This window comes from Gadus chalcogrammus, chromosome 8, assembly GCF_026213295.1.
Source record: "Gadus chalcogrammus isolate NIFS_2021 chromosome 8, NIFS_Gcha_1.0, whole genome shotgun sequence".
Taxonomy (NCBI): domain Eukaryota; kingdom Metazoa; phylum Chordata; class Actinopteri; order Gadiformes; family Gadidae; genus Gadus; species Gadus chalcogrammus.
The window spans coordinates 149,515-167,644 of NC_079419.1; the positions used below are offsets into that span (position 1 = coordinate 149,515).

The 18,130-nt window shown below is 48.1% G+C and overlaps 1 protein-coding gene across 3 annotated transcripts in view; it reads right to left on the reverse strand.

Moving 5' to 3' along the window:
* Positions 1-1,601: 1,601 nt before the first annotated feature.
* Positions 1,602-18,130, reverse strand: part of LOC130388114 (unconventional myosin-VIIa-like) — a 41,468-nt gene continuing 24,939 nt past the window's right edge. For all 3 annotated transcript variants that reach the window (XM_056597456.1, XM_056597455.1, XM_056597457.1), the window contains 21 exons: positions 17,896-18,015; positions 17,428-17,601; positions 15,785-16,012; positions 13,753-13,920; positions 12,421-12,526; positions 12,131-12,257; positions 11,523-11,689; positions 9,699-9,880; positions 9,270-9,385; positions 8,776-8,936; positions 8,235-8,388; positions 6,875-7,030; positions 5,920-6,025; positions 5,585-5,698; positions 5,256-5,343; positions 4,710-4,810; positions 4,106-4,291; positions 3,624-3,740; positions 3,212-3,295; positions 2,547-2,663; positions 1,602-2,386 (listed from right to left, as the gene is read on the reverse strand). In XM_056597456.1, the coding sequence (XP_056453431.1) occupies positions 2,294-2,386; positions 2,547-2,663; positions 3,212-3,295; positions 3,624-3,740; positions 4,106-4,291; positions 4,710-4,810; positions 5,256-5,343; positions 5,585-5,698; positions 5,920-6,025; positions 6,875-7,030; positions 8,235-8,388; positions 8,776-8,936; positions 9,270-9,385; positions 9,699-9,880; positions 11,523-11,689; positions 12,131-12,257; positions 12,421-12,526; positions 13,753-13,920; positions 15,785-16,012; positions 17,428-17,601; positions 17,896-18,015 (2,865 nt within the window). In that variant the 3' untranslated portion in view covers positions 1,602-2,293. The remainder of the gene's footprint in view (positions 2,387-2,546; positions 2,664-3,211; positions 3,296-3,623; positions 3,741-4,105; positions 4,292-4,709; positions 4,811-5,255; positions 5,344-5,584; positions 5,699-5,919; positions 6,026-6,874; positions 7,031-8,234; positions 8,389-8,775; positions 8,937-9,269; positions 9,386-9,698; positions 9,881-11,522; positions 11,690-12,130; positions 12,258-12,420; positions 12,527-13,752; positions 13,921-15,784; positions 16,013-17,427; positions 17,602-17,895; positions 18,016-18,130) is intronic.

Here is an 18,130-nt window from a genome sequence, read left to right on the forward strand (position 1 = left end):
TTTCAAGCCTATGAGTAAATATAAAGTAGAACATGTTTTTTGCACTATAGTCGGATAGTTATTTTCTTTTTTATAACAAATTTCATGAAAGTTCGCATATAGATGATTGATGAATCAATATATAAAATAGTTATATAACTAGGCAGGTCCTACATTCAACGTATTTATATATTTTTAAGTGTGTGTGTGTGTGTGTGTGTGTGTGTGTGTGTGTGTGTGTGTGTGTGTGTGTGTGTGTGTGTGTGTGTGTGTGTGTGTGTGTGTGTGTGTGTGTGTGTGTGTGTGTGTGTGTGTGTGTGTGTGTGCGCCTGCGCGGCCACGTACATGCGCACGAGTGCCATTTTCTTTAGGTGGGGCCATGGTCTTGCCTTGGTAGTATGCTATTGTCGCGGGCTGAGAGGCAAGTTGTTGAGAGAGTGCACGGCGCAGGTGGGACGGTGATGTGTGGCTTGCGATGGAAGGTCTTTTGTTCCAAATTTGGTGCAGTGCAGCCCAAATTACATTCATCTGGGGAAGGTGACCACAATGTTCACTTGGTGTCGAGCCTACTGTTACATATTCACCTCCTCTCGTTTCAATTGCATTCAAACAAACTAGTGTTGATATGCGTGTTTGGACTTTTTACAGATTCACTTCACCCACGTTTTAACAAACTAGTTGCTCGCAGATTAAAATGTTTTCATCCAAAACAGCCAAAGAAGAATATACTAATAAGTTAATACTAACCGTAATAATAGATACTGCTATCTAAGGAGTAGAGATAAACCTACTAAAGTAATAAATAGTAGCATTGTATATGCTGGTAGTACAATGGGCCCAGCTGGATTGTGTCAAGCTTAATGCATTTTTCGGCCTCTATGAACAGTGCCTAGCAGGGCACCTGAACAATGGGCGTCAAATGCACGGGAGGGTTTGATCAGCCCGTTATTCCACTTGCTGCCGTGTTGCATCAGGCTGCAGATTGAGGTGCAATCAGGCTGCACCCCATGTGCACCTGCCCATAGTAACCTGGATGTATTTTTTTGGGGGGGGGGGGCGAGGGTGCTCGGTTTCCATAGTAACAGAGCAATCGTCTTGACAGGCAATGAGGGAGTGTGAAAGCAGGCCATGCCCCACGTAGTGTGGTCGACTGTACACACACACACACACACAAAACACAAAACACACACACACACACACACACACACACACACACACACACACACGCACATTTATCATGTCACTTCAGGTTTGAAATTGGAATTCCATTATCAGCATATTGCAATGCAGGCTACAGTGTGCATGTGTGTGTGGCTGTGTAGGTACATGTTCCTGCAGAGCTTAAGATGTCCAGGGGAAAGCAAGAGTTGGCTGCCCTTTATAAAAAGACGTGCTTGTACGTGGGTGGAAACAAACCAACCTGAAGCTCTCCAAGAATCGTACATTGACTATTGTACAGTTTATCTCTTCTTGAAACCCAAATACATTTGGTTAAATATGATCAATCCATTATGACAGGATGTATATAAATACGCCTTGTATTATAATGTTCAGATTTATCCTGTTTCTTCGTTAAAACCAAGCATAGAGAGGAAAGTGTTGGCAATTTAAATATGTGCATTTTTATTTTTTTCATACTCATTGCTCATTTGTTTGTTAGATAGTTTTAAACACATCAGTAAAAATGTACCAAATAACTACTATTGTTTACTATTATATAACATTTAGGGACCATTTAGGTTATATTTTATGGTATTGTATTATATGTACATAGCTACTACTTGTTACAGATATTGAAATATAATGAAAATAACACAGGAATTAATTCAATGACAAGCCAATTACAGGTATATAAATAAATGCATGGCAGATTTAAGATAAAACACTAAACAAACAAGCAATCCCTTTTACATTGTTGCACGATTACATGAAAATTACTTGAAATTGAATTGTAGAAATTAAAAAATAAGATTGTTCAATAAAAACAAAGAAAATAAATTTTATCCAGTAGAGCCTTCAAAAATCAATCAGTGGTGTGAACAGTATTGTTCCATGGTATTTTATGCTACATGCTATGTTATTATTGTTAATAGTATTAGTAAGTCATTTTTTGTTTGTTTTGCGTGCTGATGGTTTAGTTATCCATTCTTTTCCTGTTTTTTTTAATCTGTTGTCTTGTATGTTGATTTCTTGTCTTGTTATATGTTATGTGTGGATCCCAGGAAAAGCAGTTGATGTCTTCTGCATCAGCTAATGGGGATCCAAATAAAATCCCCCCAAAAAACTAAATCCTAAGCATGTCTTTATGTTCTCCTCAGGAGAACATCTGGTTCCTCGGTAAGACGGACAGCCGTTCCTTCTCATACATGCTGATGTAGGACAGTAGAAGGTCCTCCATTTTATAACCCTGGGGGCAAAGAAAGAGAGGAACCAGGTTAAATGTACAATATCATCGACGTCAGCTGTTGGATTTTACCAAAACATGATTTAGGCTCCGATACTTTTGCTAGCTGCAATTCTTTGGAAAAAGATCAGTATGATATCAGAGTGTCACCACCAGTATTCACCAGAGGGGTTTCACAGGAGAATGTTCCTTTGACCAATCCCCCAATGGTCATGTGGAAGTGGTGGTTGTCGGTCTGCCAGTCAGTGATTTTGCCAAAGGGGTGCATGACCAGTAGCTCCTGAAAGGTGGACATTATTGAGAACGCATTACTACTGCTATTTACTGTTAAGGCCACCAGCGGGCCAGCGGTCAGAGACCTCCTTCACTGATTCCAGATACATGTCATTAAGGAGCAGGTAAGGTGGAAGGCTTGCTCGAGGATGTCTGCAGGCAGGATATGGATGTCGGGGATTGAACCCGCGTTTGGCTGGGAGTCAAAGCCAATTCATTATCCTGTCCAACATTACTTGATACGTTATTAAAAAAACTAAAAACAGTATTGAAAAAACAAAACAAAAATAATGTGACAAATACGTATACAATTGAATCTGAAAACATTGTCTGTTCGCTTAACAAATTAGGAGGGGCATTCACACACACCAGTCATATTGAATACAGAGCATCAGATTGCTAGAGTTTCCTTCGTGCTCATGCAGAGCTTTTTGTAGTTACTTTGACATTGAGTGCACGCAGTTGCATTATCCTCAGCCTCTCTTGTAATGTGCTTTGGATGAAAGCGTGCGCTGACGGACTAAATGTAAGCGCTGTCCACACCCGACACGTTACCTTAGTCTTTGGGTCTATGAAGCTGACGCCCACTTTGCTGATGGCAATCCTCATGTTGGTCGGGTAGCTTGGCTCACACGTTTGCTGCGGAGTAAATCACACAGTTCAGCATGGGGATTAGGGTTAGGGTTAGGGTTAGTTAACCCTAACCCTAACCCTAAATCACACAGTTCAGCATGGGGATTAGGGTTAGTTAACCCTAACCCTAACCCTAAATCACACAGTTCAGCATGGGGATTAGGGTTAGTTAACCCTAACCCTAACCCTAAATCACACAGTTCAGCATGGGGATTCAGCGTCTGCATGGCCCTCTGGGTTCACCCTAGGGTTAGGGTTAGGTTAGGTTAGGTTAGGGTTAGGGTTAGGGTAGGTTATTCTTCGCCGTTCTGGACAATGCACGCCGATGGCTCACCTTTACTTCGAAGAAGGTGCAGCCGAAGGTGGGCCAGGAGGAGATGACCTTCAGGAAGTTGACCCGGGCCTCGTCGGCCGTGATGCCCATCTGCTGGTTGTAGGATGAGATGATGTTCTACGGAGGAAGACACAGCGCACACCTTTGAATATATGTTTACTTCACTTGAGTAAAGATACATGTTTGAATATGCTACTGTATATACTACCAGTTACTTGGCTAACATGTGTCATCGTTATTGCTGTTGTGCACTTCAGCTGTGACACCTCAGGTTCCCACCTGGGATGACTAATAAATAGTTTTACTTATGTTCTCCATTTTTATTATTATTGTTATATCTTGAGCAGAGAAATTGTGAGAAGTACATCTTTCAGGATGGAATAAATAGGCAGAATATCTGAATTCATCTTATTCTACACTGGCACTTTGGGGGAAGCCTTTTGAACTCTTTCCAACTGCTCTGTTCCGCTCTCTGACCCTACCTTCTTCCACTCGTCGCTGGACATGAGGTCTATCTGGTCATCTGGGACGAGCTCCTTCAACATCCTGGGGATCATGACGAACTGGGAGCGGTCCGAGTCCGTCTGGATCCTGAAGAGCAGCGCGGCCAGCTCGATCATGTCCTCCCTGGAGCAGTTGTGGTAGCCTCGCAGGTACCGGGGCATCTCCTGGGGACGTCAGGGCATCTCGTCAGGGTTAGGGTTAGGGTGTAGGCTCACACACTCTGAACCTCGTGGCCCAGCTTCTCCCCCTTCCCTCCAACGTCCCTTTTGTTGTACGATTTATTTGATGTTCAAGAAAATGTAGTAAGCTCTCCCAAGCCAACGACATAATCCGTTTCCTAAATGTCCCATCTCTGATTAATAAAGTTCATTCTAACTTATCATTTTATTAGTATACTTTGACATAATGCAATCATCCTTGAAACCAGAACTACTTCTAAGTTAAATAATCAGTCTTAACGTCTGAGCAGAAATTCCCCTCCATCTGCGGATTGAGATGTATATGTAGAAAAATGTTAATTGTAAGACTTCCATACAAAAGTGAAATTCAAAAACATTAGTGTTGAATGTGAGACATCCATACCTGTGGGTAATGGAAGGTGAGGTCAGCCATAAGGTCTCTACCAGGGATGACGTTGAACCAAAGCTTCCTCATGAAGAACACCAGGAATGCAGAAGGTGTTGCTGGGAAATCAACGTGTTTAAGGATGTCGCCAAGTACCATGCTCAGTGCCCTGACACTTTAAGTAGCCTTACATGGTATTACTCTACAACGCTAAGCAAACGGACACGTGAGGGACCCTAGCATGCTAAGCAGGCGAACCTCCAAATGCTAATATGCTACAACTCTGAGTAAACGTACATGCTTGGTACCTCAACATGCTAATACGCCATAACCCTGAGTGCACTTACATGCTAAGCTAAGTGAATGAAGTACCATAACATGCTTGATTATCCAAACCTCTGTCGGCACGATGAGGAGAAACCCGGTGGACAGCAATGTGGAAAAAACATACTAGGACCACAATCGGGTATGTATCCCCTGCTAACTGTGTTGCTATTCAGCGCCAGAGCTAACCGATTAGCCAACATAACTCCCTTACATGTGAATCAAAGTGGAGAACATTACCCTCTTTGGCTTTTTTTATTTTCTTGGGGGGTTCCGCATTCTGTCGTAGGCTGTCAAAGAAATACATCTCATCGTCCAGATTAGAGACCTGAACACAGAAGAAAAAAACAAAGGGTTAGGGTTAGGGTAACCTAACTAACTAACTCACACTATTTGAACTGAATCTGAACCAGCGAGGAGAATTTGTTTCCTATCCCAAGTCGCAATTGGAAAGCAGTTAGGTCCCCAGAACATGGATACTTGTTCGGATACATTTCATTAGGCAGCCGGTTGGGATATCCACTGTTAGGGCCGCCAACATCGGGGTTTGAACCTTTGGCGGGCCTCACCTTGACGGCTGTCTTCATGAAGAGGCCGTAGCCGTCTGGGGAGCTGAGGTTGAGCTGAGTAGCGATGGTGGAGCAGAGGTCTCTGATCGTGGTCGTGGACGTGACCTCGAACAGCTGAGGAGGAGATCATGAAGGAAGCAGTATCATGCTTATTATGTTCTGTATAACACAGCGCTCCCCCACATTGAAGGTGATCAAAGTAGGGCTCCAGTCATACAACAGAAGAAGACGAGGAAGAAGATGAAGATGAAGAAGAAGACGACGAAGACCAATAAGAAGACAAGAAGAAGACAAGAAGACGAAGAAGAAGACGATGTGCCATTGTCGGGTCTCACTTCGTCTGCCTCGTTTGGGAAGGTGACCTTGTGGTAGATCTGGGTGCTGTTCCTGTGGATGGCGTCCACCTCTGCGTAGTGCGGTGGGTGCTGCCTCGGCTCCAAGCTAGGGACACCAAGAGAGGGTTAGGGTTAGGGTTAGGGTTACCGTAACCCTAACCCTGGGCTCCAAGCTAGGGACAGGGTTAGGGTTAGGGTTAGACAAGACAAGGTTAGAAACCAAGGCAAGGACCGTAGGGTTAGCTTCATACTGTATAACACCTTTATACAGAGAGAAACTTCAGAGAACCTTCAGATCCACCAGTATTGGCATCTAACAATAGTGGTGGACCAAGTCACGTGCTTCAGGATGCCTTGAATGATGTCATCTGATTCCATGAGTAATCTGATTCCATGTTTCCATTAGAAACCTGATTCCTTATAACCCTGACATGTTATCCAGTAGTAATCTGATAACATGTAATCCGGGAGTAATCTGATAACATGTCATCCAAAAGTAATCTGACTAAATGTAATCCAATACTAAACTGAGAACATGTTATCCAGTACTAATCTGATTATATGTAATCCAGTATTAATCTGATAACATGTAATCCAGTAGTAATCTGATAACATGTAATCCAGTAGTAATCTGACAACATGTAATCCAGTAGTAATCTGATAACATGTAATCCAGGAGTAATCAGACTAAATGCAATCCAGTACTAATCTGATAGCATCTCATCCAGTACTAATCTGATAATATGTATTCCAGTAGTAATCTTATAACATGTAATCCAGTAGTAATCTGATAACATGTAATCCAGGAGTAATCTGATCAAATGTAATCCAAGAGTAATCAGACAAAATGTAATCCAGTAGTAATCTGATAACATGTAATCCAGTAGTAATCTGATAACATGTAATCCAGGAGTAATCTGATAAAATGCTATCCGGTACTAATCTGATGACTGACCTCAAAATGTTCTGGAGCCTCTTCAGGCAGTCGGAGGCCAGCGGGTCCCGGGGCCGAGACTTCAGGAAGCGGTGGGCATGTTTGGCCAAGCTATTGCTGGGCGGGAACAGACCGGTACACAACCACAACAGCTGCCAGCCCAACTCCATGCTCACCCTGCGAGGGAAAGGGAGGGAGGGTGAGGAGAGGGAGAGAGGGGGAGGGAGGGGGGGAGGGGGGGAGGGGGGAGGACAGAGGGAGGGAGGGGATGGAGAGGGCAAGAGGTAGAGAGGGGGAGGGAGAGGGGGAGGACAGAGAGAGCGAGAGGTAGAGAGGGGGAGGGAGAGGGAGGGAGGGATAGAGAGAGAGAGGGAGACAGAGGGAGGGAGAGGGGGAGGACAGAGAGAGAGGAAGGGAGGGGGAGGGAGAGGGCGAGAGTGAGGGAGAGGGAGGAGAGGGAGGGAGGGAGGGAGACAGAGGGAGGACAGAGAGAGAGGGAGACAGAGGGAGGACAGAGAGAGAGGGAGACAGAGGGAGGACAGAGAGAGAGAGAGAGAGAGAGAGAGAGAGAGAGAGAGAGAGAGAGAGAGAGAGAGAGAGAGAGAGAGAGAGAGAGAGAGAGAGAGAGAGAGAGAGAGAGAGAGAGAGAGAGAGAGAGAGAGAGAGATGGGGTGAATGGAGAGAGAGGTTTAGAGAGAGGGGAGGCGAACAGAGAAAGAGAGAAGTGGAGAGATGAGGGGAGAGGGAGAAGGAGAGAGAGTGGTGGGAAGAGAGGGAGAAACAGAGAGAATGAGATTTGCATTGAGCGAGAGATAACAGAGCGAGGGGATGAGTGGACAGGTGATGTTCCTGATCATGTTGTGATTGATCAGACCTGGTGCTGTCATCAGTGTCAATACTCTGGTATAGCGGTTGGTAAACATCTAGAGATGACTGCAGTCCCTAAATACAACACAATGGAAGAATCCAACAGTAGTCTACTGGAGACGCTGGCCGTGTGTGGGAGATACCGGGCATGTGCACAAAGATACACTCACTCATACCATAACACTAGAGCACATTAACATACCCGCACACACACGCTGGCACACTGGTTCCCATTCAGACGCTGGCACACTTGAATCCGTACATAAACCATGGAGACACAAACACACACTTGCACAGACAGACACATACACACACCTGCACAAACACACTCCAACGATCCAAACACAAGCACACTTAAACCCCTACAGGCATTCCCCACACACACACCGCCACACACTCATACTGACCCAAACACAGGCACACAGGAACCCTAAAACACACCACTTATTTACACAGACACACACACTTTACACACACACAATTCAAACACCAGCCTACCCATACAAACACACACCTGTTGCGGTTGTTGGTCATCTGCTTCATGATCTGGCAGTAGATCTCGTCCTGCAGGGCGGGATGCTGTGTGGCCGGCCCGAAGATCTGGTCCGTCAGCTCCATGGGGCTGCGGGCGTGCTTGATGGGGTAGTCGCCCATGTACTTCAGGATGGGTGAGGGCCAGGGCAAAGGTCAAGGACTAGGACCGTTGTATAATCACTCCTTTACTGCCCATTCAAGAATAAAACACCCTCACTTATTGTCTATATGTATATCTATCATACAAATATCTACTAGCAAGCATATGCTAGTTGCTTTGAACTAGGGCAAGAAGGTACCATATGTCAACAGTTTAAAAAAAAGTCTAAATTCATCTTATCAATGAAATGCTGGTTTGACAAATCCATACATCCCCTCTCTGTTGGCTTCCATTATTTTAACTGAGAGCACTAAACTGTGAACCCACAAAGGATGACCCCAAACACATTGCTATGTAGTACCCAATGACTACCAACAGGGGTTGCTGTCTCTGCAGTCGACTGGGGTGATTGAAAGGATATCCACGAACGCGTTGCAGGCCATCGTGCTGAGTTCCGAGTTGTTCGTCAGAGTTCTGAGCAGCGGTTGTTTGAGGGGTTCCTTGGAAGTGACCCACAGCCTCTCTCTGAACGCCAATTGGGTTGCTCCTACCCGATTCAAGTCCTTACCTGCCGTTCTGGAACTGGGAGGAAGAGAGAGTGGGCCAGGTTGATAATATTAGCGCTCATATTAGTATCAGTGATGTCACCAGCCAATCAGAAAAGATATTTGAAAACGGTCTTAGTTCAATGATGGTGATTTTTTTAACTAAACATTTTTTCGATTTTTTTATTTATTATTTGGTCACACAGCGATACGCATTTGTGATCATTCATGATGGTAATCAATAATAATATTTATATTAATAAATAATATTAAACGGTCCACAAACTTCCAATTGACGTGGTTGTTATTGTTGGAATATAGCACCGTAAACAATTAATATTACAGGATCGATTTTTGGTTGATTAATTACCCAAAGTTCTCCAGTGCGAACTCTTTGATGGAGACGGGGGCTACGGCCTCCTCTCTCTGTGTGGGGCCCTGGCCAGCGAGCGCCCTCGGCTGGTTGTAACCAGGATTCAGCAGATTCTTCAATGACAACGTAAAATCCATCAGTATGACCACACGGGGGCGGTATTGTATCCGGTACATCGATTCAACGTTGCATCCATTCGATAAGAAAAACAAAACATGATATATATATAATATGTATAAATATGTATATATTAAATTAAACTACTAACATTTAAAATAATAATAATAATAATATTAAAACATCCAAGTATAGCGGGACAATACATAACAATCAAACCCCATATCTTCCTTTTTTTTTAAAAATAACAGAACTAGGATAAAGAGAATAAAACAAGTATTTAAGGAGGAGACGAGCGGTGGGAGGTACCAGGGTGGCCTCGCTGGGCATGTCCAGCGTGGACAGGAACTGGATGGTGTTCATCTGGACGGTGCCGCTGAGGCCGCTGTTGTTGTTGGTGGCTGTGTTCCACCGGCGGGCGGCGGAGAAGTCCCCGTCCCTCCCCACCACCAACAGTTCACCCCGCTTGCACACCAGGACGCTGGGGTCGTCTGCCAGGGCGGGTTAGAGGTCAACCACCCCGGTACACTCACAACAACAATTACCCTATACAATAGCATAGGGCTGCGAGCCACGCTGAGACGAAAGGGTTAGGGTTAACCCTAACCCTTAGGGTTAACCCTAACCCTAACCCTATACAATAGCATAGGGCTGCGAGCCACGCTGAGACGAAAGGGTTAGGGTTAGGGTTAACCCTAACCCTTAGGGTTAACCCTAACCCTAACCCTATACAATAGCCTCGGGCTGCGAGCCACGCTGAGACGAAAGGGTTAGGGTTAGGGTTAACCCTAACCCTTAGGGTTAACCCTAACCCTATACAATAACATAGGGCTGCGAGCCACGCTGAGATGATAGGGATAGGGTTAGGGTTAACCCTAACCCTATCCCCATACAATAACATAGGGCTGCGAGCCACGCTGAGACGATAGGGATAGGGTTAGGGTTAACCCTAACCCTATCCCCATATAATAACATAGGGCTGCGAGCCACGCTGAGACGATAGGGTTAGGGTTAGGGTTAACCCTAACCCTTAGGGTTAACCCTAACCCTAACCCCATATAATAACATAGGGCTGCGAGCCACGCTGAGATGATAGGGATAGGGTTAGGGTTAACCCTAACCCTATCCCCATACAATAACATAGGGCTGCGAGCCACGCTGAGACGATACGCAGGCTGCCGACAGCAGTGTGTTGGCTGAGTGTGTGGGCCGGGTACCCCGGCCTCACCACGGCGATCCAAGCCCAACGCGCTGCTTGGATCCGGGCCCAAACCTGCCGTGTACGGGGGTTGGACAGGGGACGTCCACGGAGACACAGACAATCATTCACAGAGCAGAGCGGCTGATACCTTATCTAATCCGACCCGATTACAGAGAGGTAATGTGTTCAACTGCTTAGTAAACATGCGTGTCACAGAAAACACACACACTATAATTATACAACGTGTGTGTGTGTGTGTGTGTGTTTTCTCATAACTGTAAATATTTCAGCAAGTAAAGTACCTTTCACAGAGCAAGGTCCCATAGTGCTTCACAAAAATAACATTGTTAAAGCTTAGACCATAACGCAGTAAAGAGTGAATGGTACATGTATAGTGTGTGTGTATGTGTGTGTAGGTGTGTGTGTCACTGTGTGTGTGTGTGTGTGTGTGTGTGTGTGTGTGTGTGTGTGTGTGTGTGTGTGTGTGTGTGTGTGTGTGTGTGGTGTGTGTGTGTGTGTGTGTCACTGTGTGTGTGTGTGTGTGTGTGTGTGTGTGTGTGTGTGTGTGTGTGTGTGTGTGTGTGTGTGTGTGTGTGTATGTTTCCTTGAGTGTCAGTGAGTTAATAAGTAAGTAAAATATATTCAGCATAGCAGCTTTAACAGGGAAAGGTCACATAGTGATTCACAATCTAACAATCTTAAAAATAAGACCATAACACTGTAAAGAGTGTGTATGTGTGTGTGTGTGTGGCTCTCTCTGTGTGTGTCTGTGTGTGTGTCTCTGTGTGTGTGTGTGTGTGTGTGTGTGTGTGTGTGTGTGTGTGTGTGTGTGTGTGTGTGTGTGTGTGTGTGTGTGTGTGTGTGTGTGTGTGTGTGTGTGTGTGTGTGTGTGTGTGTGTGGCTCTCTGTGTGTGTGTGCGTGCGCGCCCCACCTGGCTGCCCCAGCTCCTGCATGGCCACGGCGTACGGGGAACGCTGCCGGAGCCCCTCCAGGTTGGTCTGGATCATCTTGGCCGCCTCCGCCGCCTCCGCACAGCGCAGCACGAACTCGTCCTGGAAGGTGGAGAGCCTCAGGCACCCCCCCACAGGCCGGGAGTCACTGGGGGGGGGGCAGCCTAAGGTTACTGCCACGGTACGGTCCCACTGATCCACTGGTCACTGGTCAGCTAACTCAAAGGGTTCTTTACTTATTGTCTAAGCGTCGTCAACCTTCCAGCAGGACCTTCCCCTTAGCTCTAAAGGAGGGCATGGCTGAACCAATTATGTAAAATATATCATGTTTCAGCCAAGCACTCCTGTGAAGTCAAAGGGATAGGCTCTTATTGGGAAGATGAACCCAGGTTGTCACCATTTTACTAAATTATATAAAAGGGCGCATTCATACATTCGCTACATTCGCTACGGTGGAAAGGCCTGTGTGATGCGGGTTAGGGTTAGGGTTAGAACCCTAACCCTAACCCTAACCCTAACCACCATTATGAGGCCGGCCTGTGTGATGCGGGGCCCTTCTCACGGAGGTGGGGGCTCGGCGTCTCCTCACCTGGTCACAGTAGCTCCGGTCAGCTCCACGTTGGGGATCTCCAGCAGCTTGGTGTCTTTGCCGTCCATGAAGGACACTCCAGTGGAGTTGATGGCCAAAGCAAACCTGCTTAGAGGCAGCGGGGGACCTGGGAGAAGATGCTTCCCTTTAAGCTACAGGATTTAAGTTATTTTACTGTGGTGCTATGATGGAGATTGCGTTTTACTCCGTTATTTTTCTTTTTAAATAAAATTTTAATAAAACGGCTGGCACATGATTTGAATAAAAAACGACTTAGCTTAAAACCCCACCTGACTGCATCGTTACAGCGTAAAACTTGGAGAAGAACAGCGACCACTTTTGGCGGGCGTAGTCGACGAGGCCGGCCTTTGCAACGTCCTTGCTGCGATATCGCCCCTGTGGACCGAGGGTCAGAGGTTATCCAACCTGAGGCCAATCCCAGATCAAGTCCCGTTCAAATGAGCACAGGACCAGTAGGAAGGGCTGCCACATGTTTACGCCACGTAAAGAGCGGCACGTGGCCGTCCATAGCCTACAGAACGTCTACCAGATCCAGAGCCTACAGAACCTCTAACAGATCCAGAGCCTACAGAGCGTCTAACAGATCCAGAGCCTACAGAGCGTCTAACAGATCCAGAGCCTACAGAACCTCTAACAGATCCATAGCCTACAGAACCTCTAACAGATCCATAGCCTACAGAACCTCTAACAGATCCAGAGCCTACAGAGCGTCTAACAGATCCAGAGCCTACAGAACCTCTAACAGATCCAGAGCCTACAGAACCTCTAACAGATCCAGAGCCTACAGAACCTCTACCAGATCCAGAGCCTACAGAACGTCTAACAGATCCAGAGCCTACAGAACCTCTAACAGATCCAGAGCCTACAGAACGTCTAACAGATCCAGAGCCTACAGAACCTCTAACAGATCCAGAGCCTACAGAACGTCTAACAGATCCAGAGCCTACAGAACCTCTAACAGATCCAGAGCCTACAGAACCTCTAACAGATCCAGAGCCTACAGAACGTCTAACAGATCCAGAGCCTACAGAACCTCTAACAGATCCAGAGCCTACAGAACGTCTAACAGATCCAGAGCCTACAGAACCTCTAACAGATCCAGAGCCTACAGAACGTCTAACAGATCCAGAGCCTACAGAACCTCTAACAGATCCAGAGCCTACAGAACGTCTAACAGATCCAGAGCCTACAGAACCTCTAACAGATCCAGAGCCTACAGAACCTCTAACAGATCCAGAGCCTACAGAACCTCTAACAGATCCAGAGCCTACAGAACCTCTAACAGATCCAGAGCCTACAGAACCTCTAACAGATCCAGAGCCTACAGAACCTCTAACAGATCCAGAGCCTACGAACCTCTAACAGATCCAGAGCCTACAGAACCTCTAACAGATCCAGAGCCTACAGAACCTCTAACAGATCCAGAGCCTACAGAACCTCTAACAGATCCTCCAAATGTAGATCTGACCAGATTCCAACTCAACTCAATGACCGCCCGTTGCAGTCCGATCAAATAGGCTTTTTTGACACCTGTCAATTGCGGATTTGGTTTGCAAAGACGCGGAGCACTGGGGGTCGTCATGGCGACGGGGAGAGTTTACCTGGGCGTGTATGGAGCCGACCAGCTGGTTCCACTTGGCCCGCGACTTGGCGTCTATGAGGGAGCTGGTGATGCAGTCCTCCACGGCCCTGCGGGTGTTCTGGGGGGTGTTCTCCGCGCCGAACTGGACGAAGTAGTGCTTGGCAGCCAGCTGGGCGTACTCATCCTCCTGCAGACCCACCAGGACCCCAACAGTACCCCATCAGTACCTCATCAGGACCCCACCAGGACCCCATCAGGACCCCACCAGGACCCCATCAGGACCCCATCAGGACCCCACCAGGACCCCACCAGGACCCCACCAGGACCCCATCAGGACCCCATCAGGACCCCATCAGTACCCCATCAGGACCCCACCAGGACCCCATCAGGACCCCATCAGGACCCCCCCAGGACCCCACCAGGACCCCACCAGGACCCCATCAGGACCCCAACAGTACCCCATCAGTACCCCATCAGGACCCCATCAGTACCCCATCAGTACCCCATCAGTACCCCATCAGGACCCCACCAGGACCCCACCAGGACCCCAACAGTACCCCTTCAGTACCCCAACAGTACCCCAACAGTACCCCTTCAGTACCGCAACAGGACCCCATCAGTACCCCATCAGTACCCCACCAGTACCCCATCAGGACCCGTTTAGGACCCCACCAGGACCCCATCAGTACCCCATCAGTACCCCATCAGGACCCCATCAGGACCCCATCAGTACCCCATCAGTACCCCATCAGGACCCCACCAGTACCCCATCAGGACCCCACCAGTACCCCATCAGTACCCCATCAGGACCCCATCAGTACCCCATCAGTACCCCATCAGTACCCCATCAGTACCCCATCAGGACCCCACCAGTACCCCATCAGGACCCCACCAGTACCCCATCAGGACCCCATCAGGACCCCCCAGGGAGAGCTCTTTGTGTGTGTGCTGAGGTTCTTAGGGGACCCAGGCTGAACTCTGAACTCTGAACTCTGAACACTAAGCACTGAACAACACTGAACTCTAAGCACTGAGCACTGAACTCTGAGCACTGAACACTGAACACTGAACTCTGAACACTGAACTCTGAACTCTGAGCACTGAACTCTGAGCACTGAGCACTGAGCACTGAACACTGAACACTAAGCACTGAACTCTGAACACTGAACACTAAGCTCTGAACTCTGAACTCTGAACACTAAGCACTGAACAACACTGAACTCTGAACTCTGAACTCTGAACACTAAGCTCTGAACTCTGAACAACACTGAACTCTGAACACTGAACTCTAAGCACTGAACACTGAACACTAAGCTCTGAACTCTGAACTCTGAACACTAAGCACTGAACAACACTGAACTCTGAACTCTGAGCTCTGAACACTAAGCTCTGAACTCTGAACAACACTGAACTCTGAACACTGAACTCTAAGCACTGAACACTGAACACTAAGCACTGAACTCTGAGCACTGAACACTGAACTCTGAACACTGAACACTGAGCACTGAACACTAAGCACTGAACAACACTGAACACTGAGCACTGAGCACTGAACACTAAACCCTGAACAACACTGAACACTGAGCACTGAACACTAAGCACTGAACAACACTGAACACTGAACACTGAACACTGAACACTGAACACTGAACACTGAACACTGAACACTGAACACTGAACAACACTGAACACTGAGCACTGAACTCTGAACTCTAAACACCAAACACTATTATAACCGTATCTTATCTTAGGATCCGAGACTTTAGTTACCTCGCCTTACTTTATCACAGCTCCTAAAAGAACCCTATCTAAAGCCGTATCAGCTCTACCTTTCCATTTCCTAGGTTAACTTGTCTTGATCATACCTACTCACAATCCTCATCAGGACCCATCTTAAGGTGGGGGCCAGCGGGTGGAGTGCGCCCCATTACGGCTCCGTCCTGGCCCAGCCACCGGGTCCCTCCCTGCCCCCCCCGCGGGCCTAACCTCCCCTCTCTCCCATACCTTCCTAACCAGCGCGTGACGGGTCATCAGTTAACCCGTTTCTTTACCTTGTCGCAGACGTACTCCTCGGCCTTCAGGCCCAGCAGCACCTGGCGGTAGATGAGCTCGGTGCTCACGGGGTCGGCGGCGCAGTCGTGCCACGGGGTGAACATCTCCTTGCGGACCCAGAGTCGCCAGGGGGCACGGCTCTCCTCAGAGCCCTGCTGGCGCACGGCGTGCTCGCACTGGGACACCGAGTCCATCACGTGCTTCCCACTGCTGCCCAGGGACCACCGCTGGGGGGCACAGGGGGCTTAGTGTGAGACACACATCTACACACATCTACACACAGGAACGACGCGTAGAGCAGGATCATAGAACCGGGAGGCGTGGGATGGGGGTTAGGGTTAGGGTTCGCCCTAACCCTAACCCTAACCGGGAGGCGTGGGATGGGGGTTAGGGTTAGGGTTAGCCCTAGGGTTAGGGTTTGCCCTAACCCTAACCCTAACCCTAACTGAGAGGTGTGGGATGGGGGTTAGGGTTAGCCCTAGGGTTAGGGTTAGCCCTAACCCTAACCCTAACTGAGAGGCGTGGGATGGGGGTTAGGGTTAGCCCTAGGGTTAGGGTTAGCCCTAACCCTAACCCTAACTGAGAGGCGTGGGATGGGGGTTAGGGTTAGGGTTAGGGTTAGGGTTAGCCCTAACCTAGGGCTAACCCTAACTGAGAGGCGTGGGATGGGTTTAACAGACTGCTTATGTCTGCTATGGTCCTGCCTCATCTAAACTAATGAACAGGGATACTGTTGGATCGTTAGTAAGAATATAAACAGGTGGATTAAAGACAGTAGCAGCCTAACAACACGACTGGGATACACTGTTGAAACTTCAAGCCAATAAGAACACCTAAGTGGCGACAGTGGCATGAAGAATGAAGCATGATAGAGACCTGGGCTGGGGGTCGTTGGCACGGCCCCTCTTTTGAATTCTAGGGTTAGGTAAAGTAAATAATTATTTTTATCCATTTCATTTGTAGGCTTCATTTCTAAAACTCTGTGGCCTGTAGGTTGAGAACCCCTCCCCTAACCACTGAGGAGTTATGTGAGGACAGTTCCAAAGGGACCCCTCACATAACTCAATGTCTCCACCTTCTGGTCCTTAAGACCACCCAGGACCCAGAGAGGGTCCACTAGGTCCACCTTCTGGTCCTTAAGACCACGCAGGACCCAGAGAGGGACCACCTTCTGGTCCTTAAGACCACCCAGGACCCAGAGAGGGTCCACTAGGTCCACCTTCTGGTCCTTAACACCACCCAGGACCCAGAGAGGGACCACCTTCTGGTCCTTAAGACCACCCAGGACCCAGAGAGGGTCCACTAGGTCCACCTTCTGGTCCTTAAGACCACGCAGGACCCAGAGAGGGTCCACCTTCTGGTCCTTAAGACACCCAGGACCCAGAGAGGGTCCACCTTCTGGTCCTTAAGACCACCCAGGACCCAGAGAGGGTCCACTAGGTCCACCTTCTGGTCCTTAACACCACCCAGGACCCAGAGAGGGACCACCTTCTGGTCCTTAAGACCACCCAGGACCCAGAGAGGGTCCACTAGGTCCACCTTCTGGTCCTTAAGACCACCCAGGACCCAGAGGGTCCACCTTCTGGTCCTTAAGACCGCCCAGGACCCAGAGAGGGTCCACCTTCTGGTCCACTAGGATCACCTTCTCCATGATGCTGATGTACAGGGAGAAGCCGTAGGTGTCTGAGAGGTTGATCTTCTGGGCGACCTCGTGGAGGACCTCCCCAGAGGTGCAGGCCGCGTCCACCTGCAGGGTGAACTTGCGGCCGTCCATCAGAGACACCGTCACGTCCATGGGCTTCTTGGACTCGGTGGCCTGGCGGTGGATTACAGACGACAGGGATTACTACAGATTACACCGATTCAAGATCACAGATCAGACCCCTGCAGGCCTAGTGCTCACTTGAGGAATACTCTTTTAAAAAGACCTTGGTTCTTATACCCTTCAGTTGTCTCCATAGTGGATAACATCTATCTAACATTAGATATTTATCAAGTACAAACCTAAAGGATATGCATTAGAACTAACAAATTACATTTCAACCAATTCTGTGGAGTTCGATTCCCTTTGAGACCTCCAGATTTCCCATCATGCCGCAGTGCAACGTACCTGCAGCTCCATCTCGCAGGGGACCTCTTCTCGCTCCCCATTGGCTACGGTGCGGCGGAGGCGGTCTGCACAGTACGCTGCGTAACCTTTGGGGCCTCGACGCAGGAAGTTCTCCAGATACTGGGAGCACAACGTAGGACCAGCATAAAGGTCAGCAAGGGTTAGGGTTAGGGTTAGGGTTAAGCTAACCCTAACCCTAACCCTCTCCAGATACTGGGAGCACAACGTAGGACCA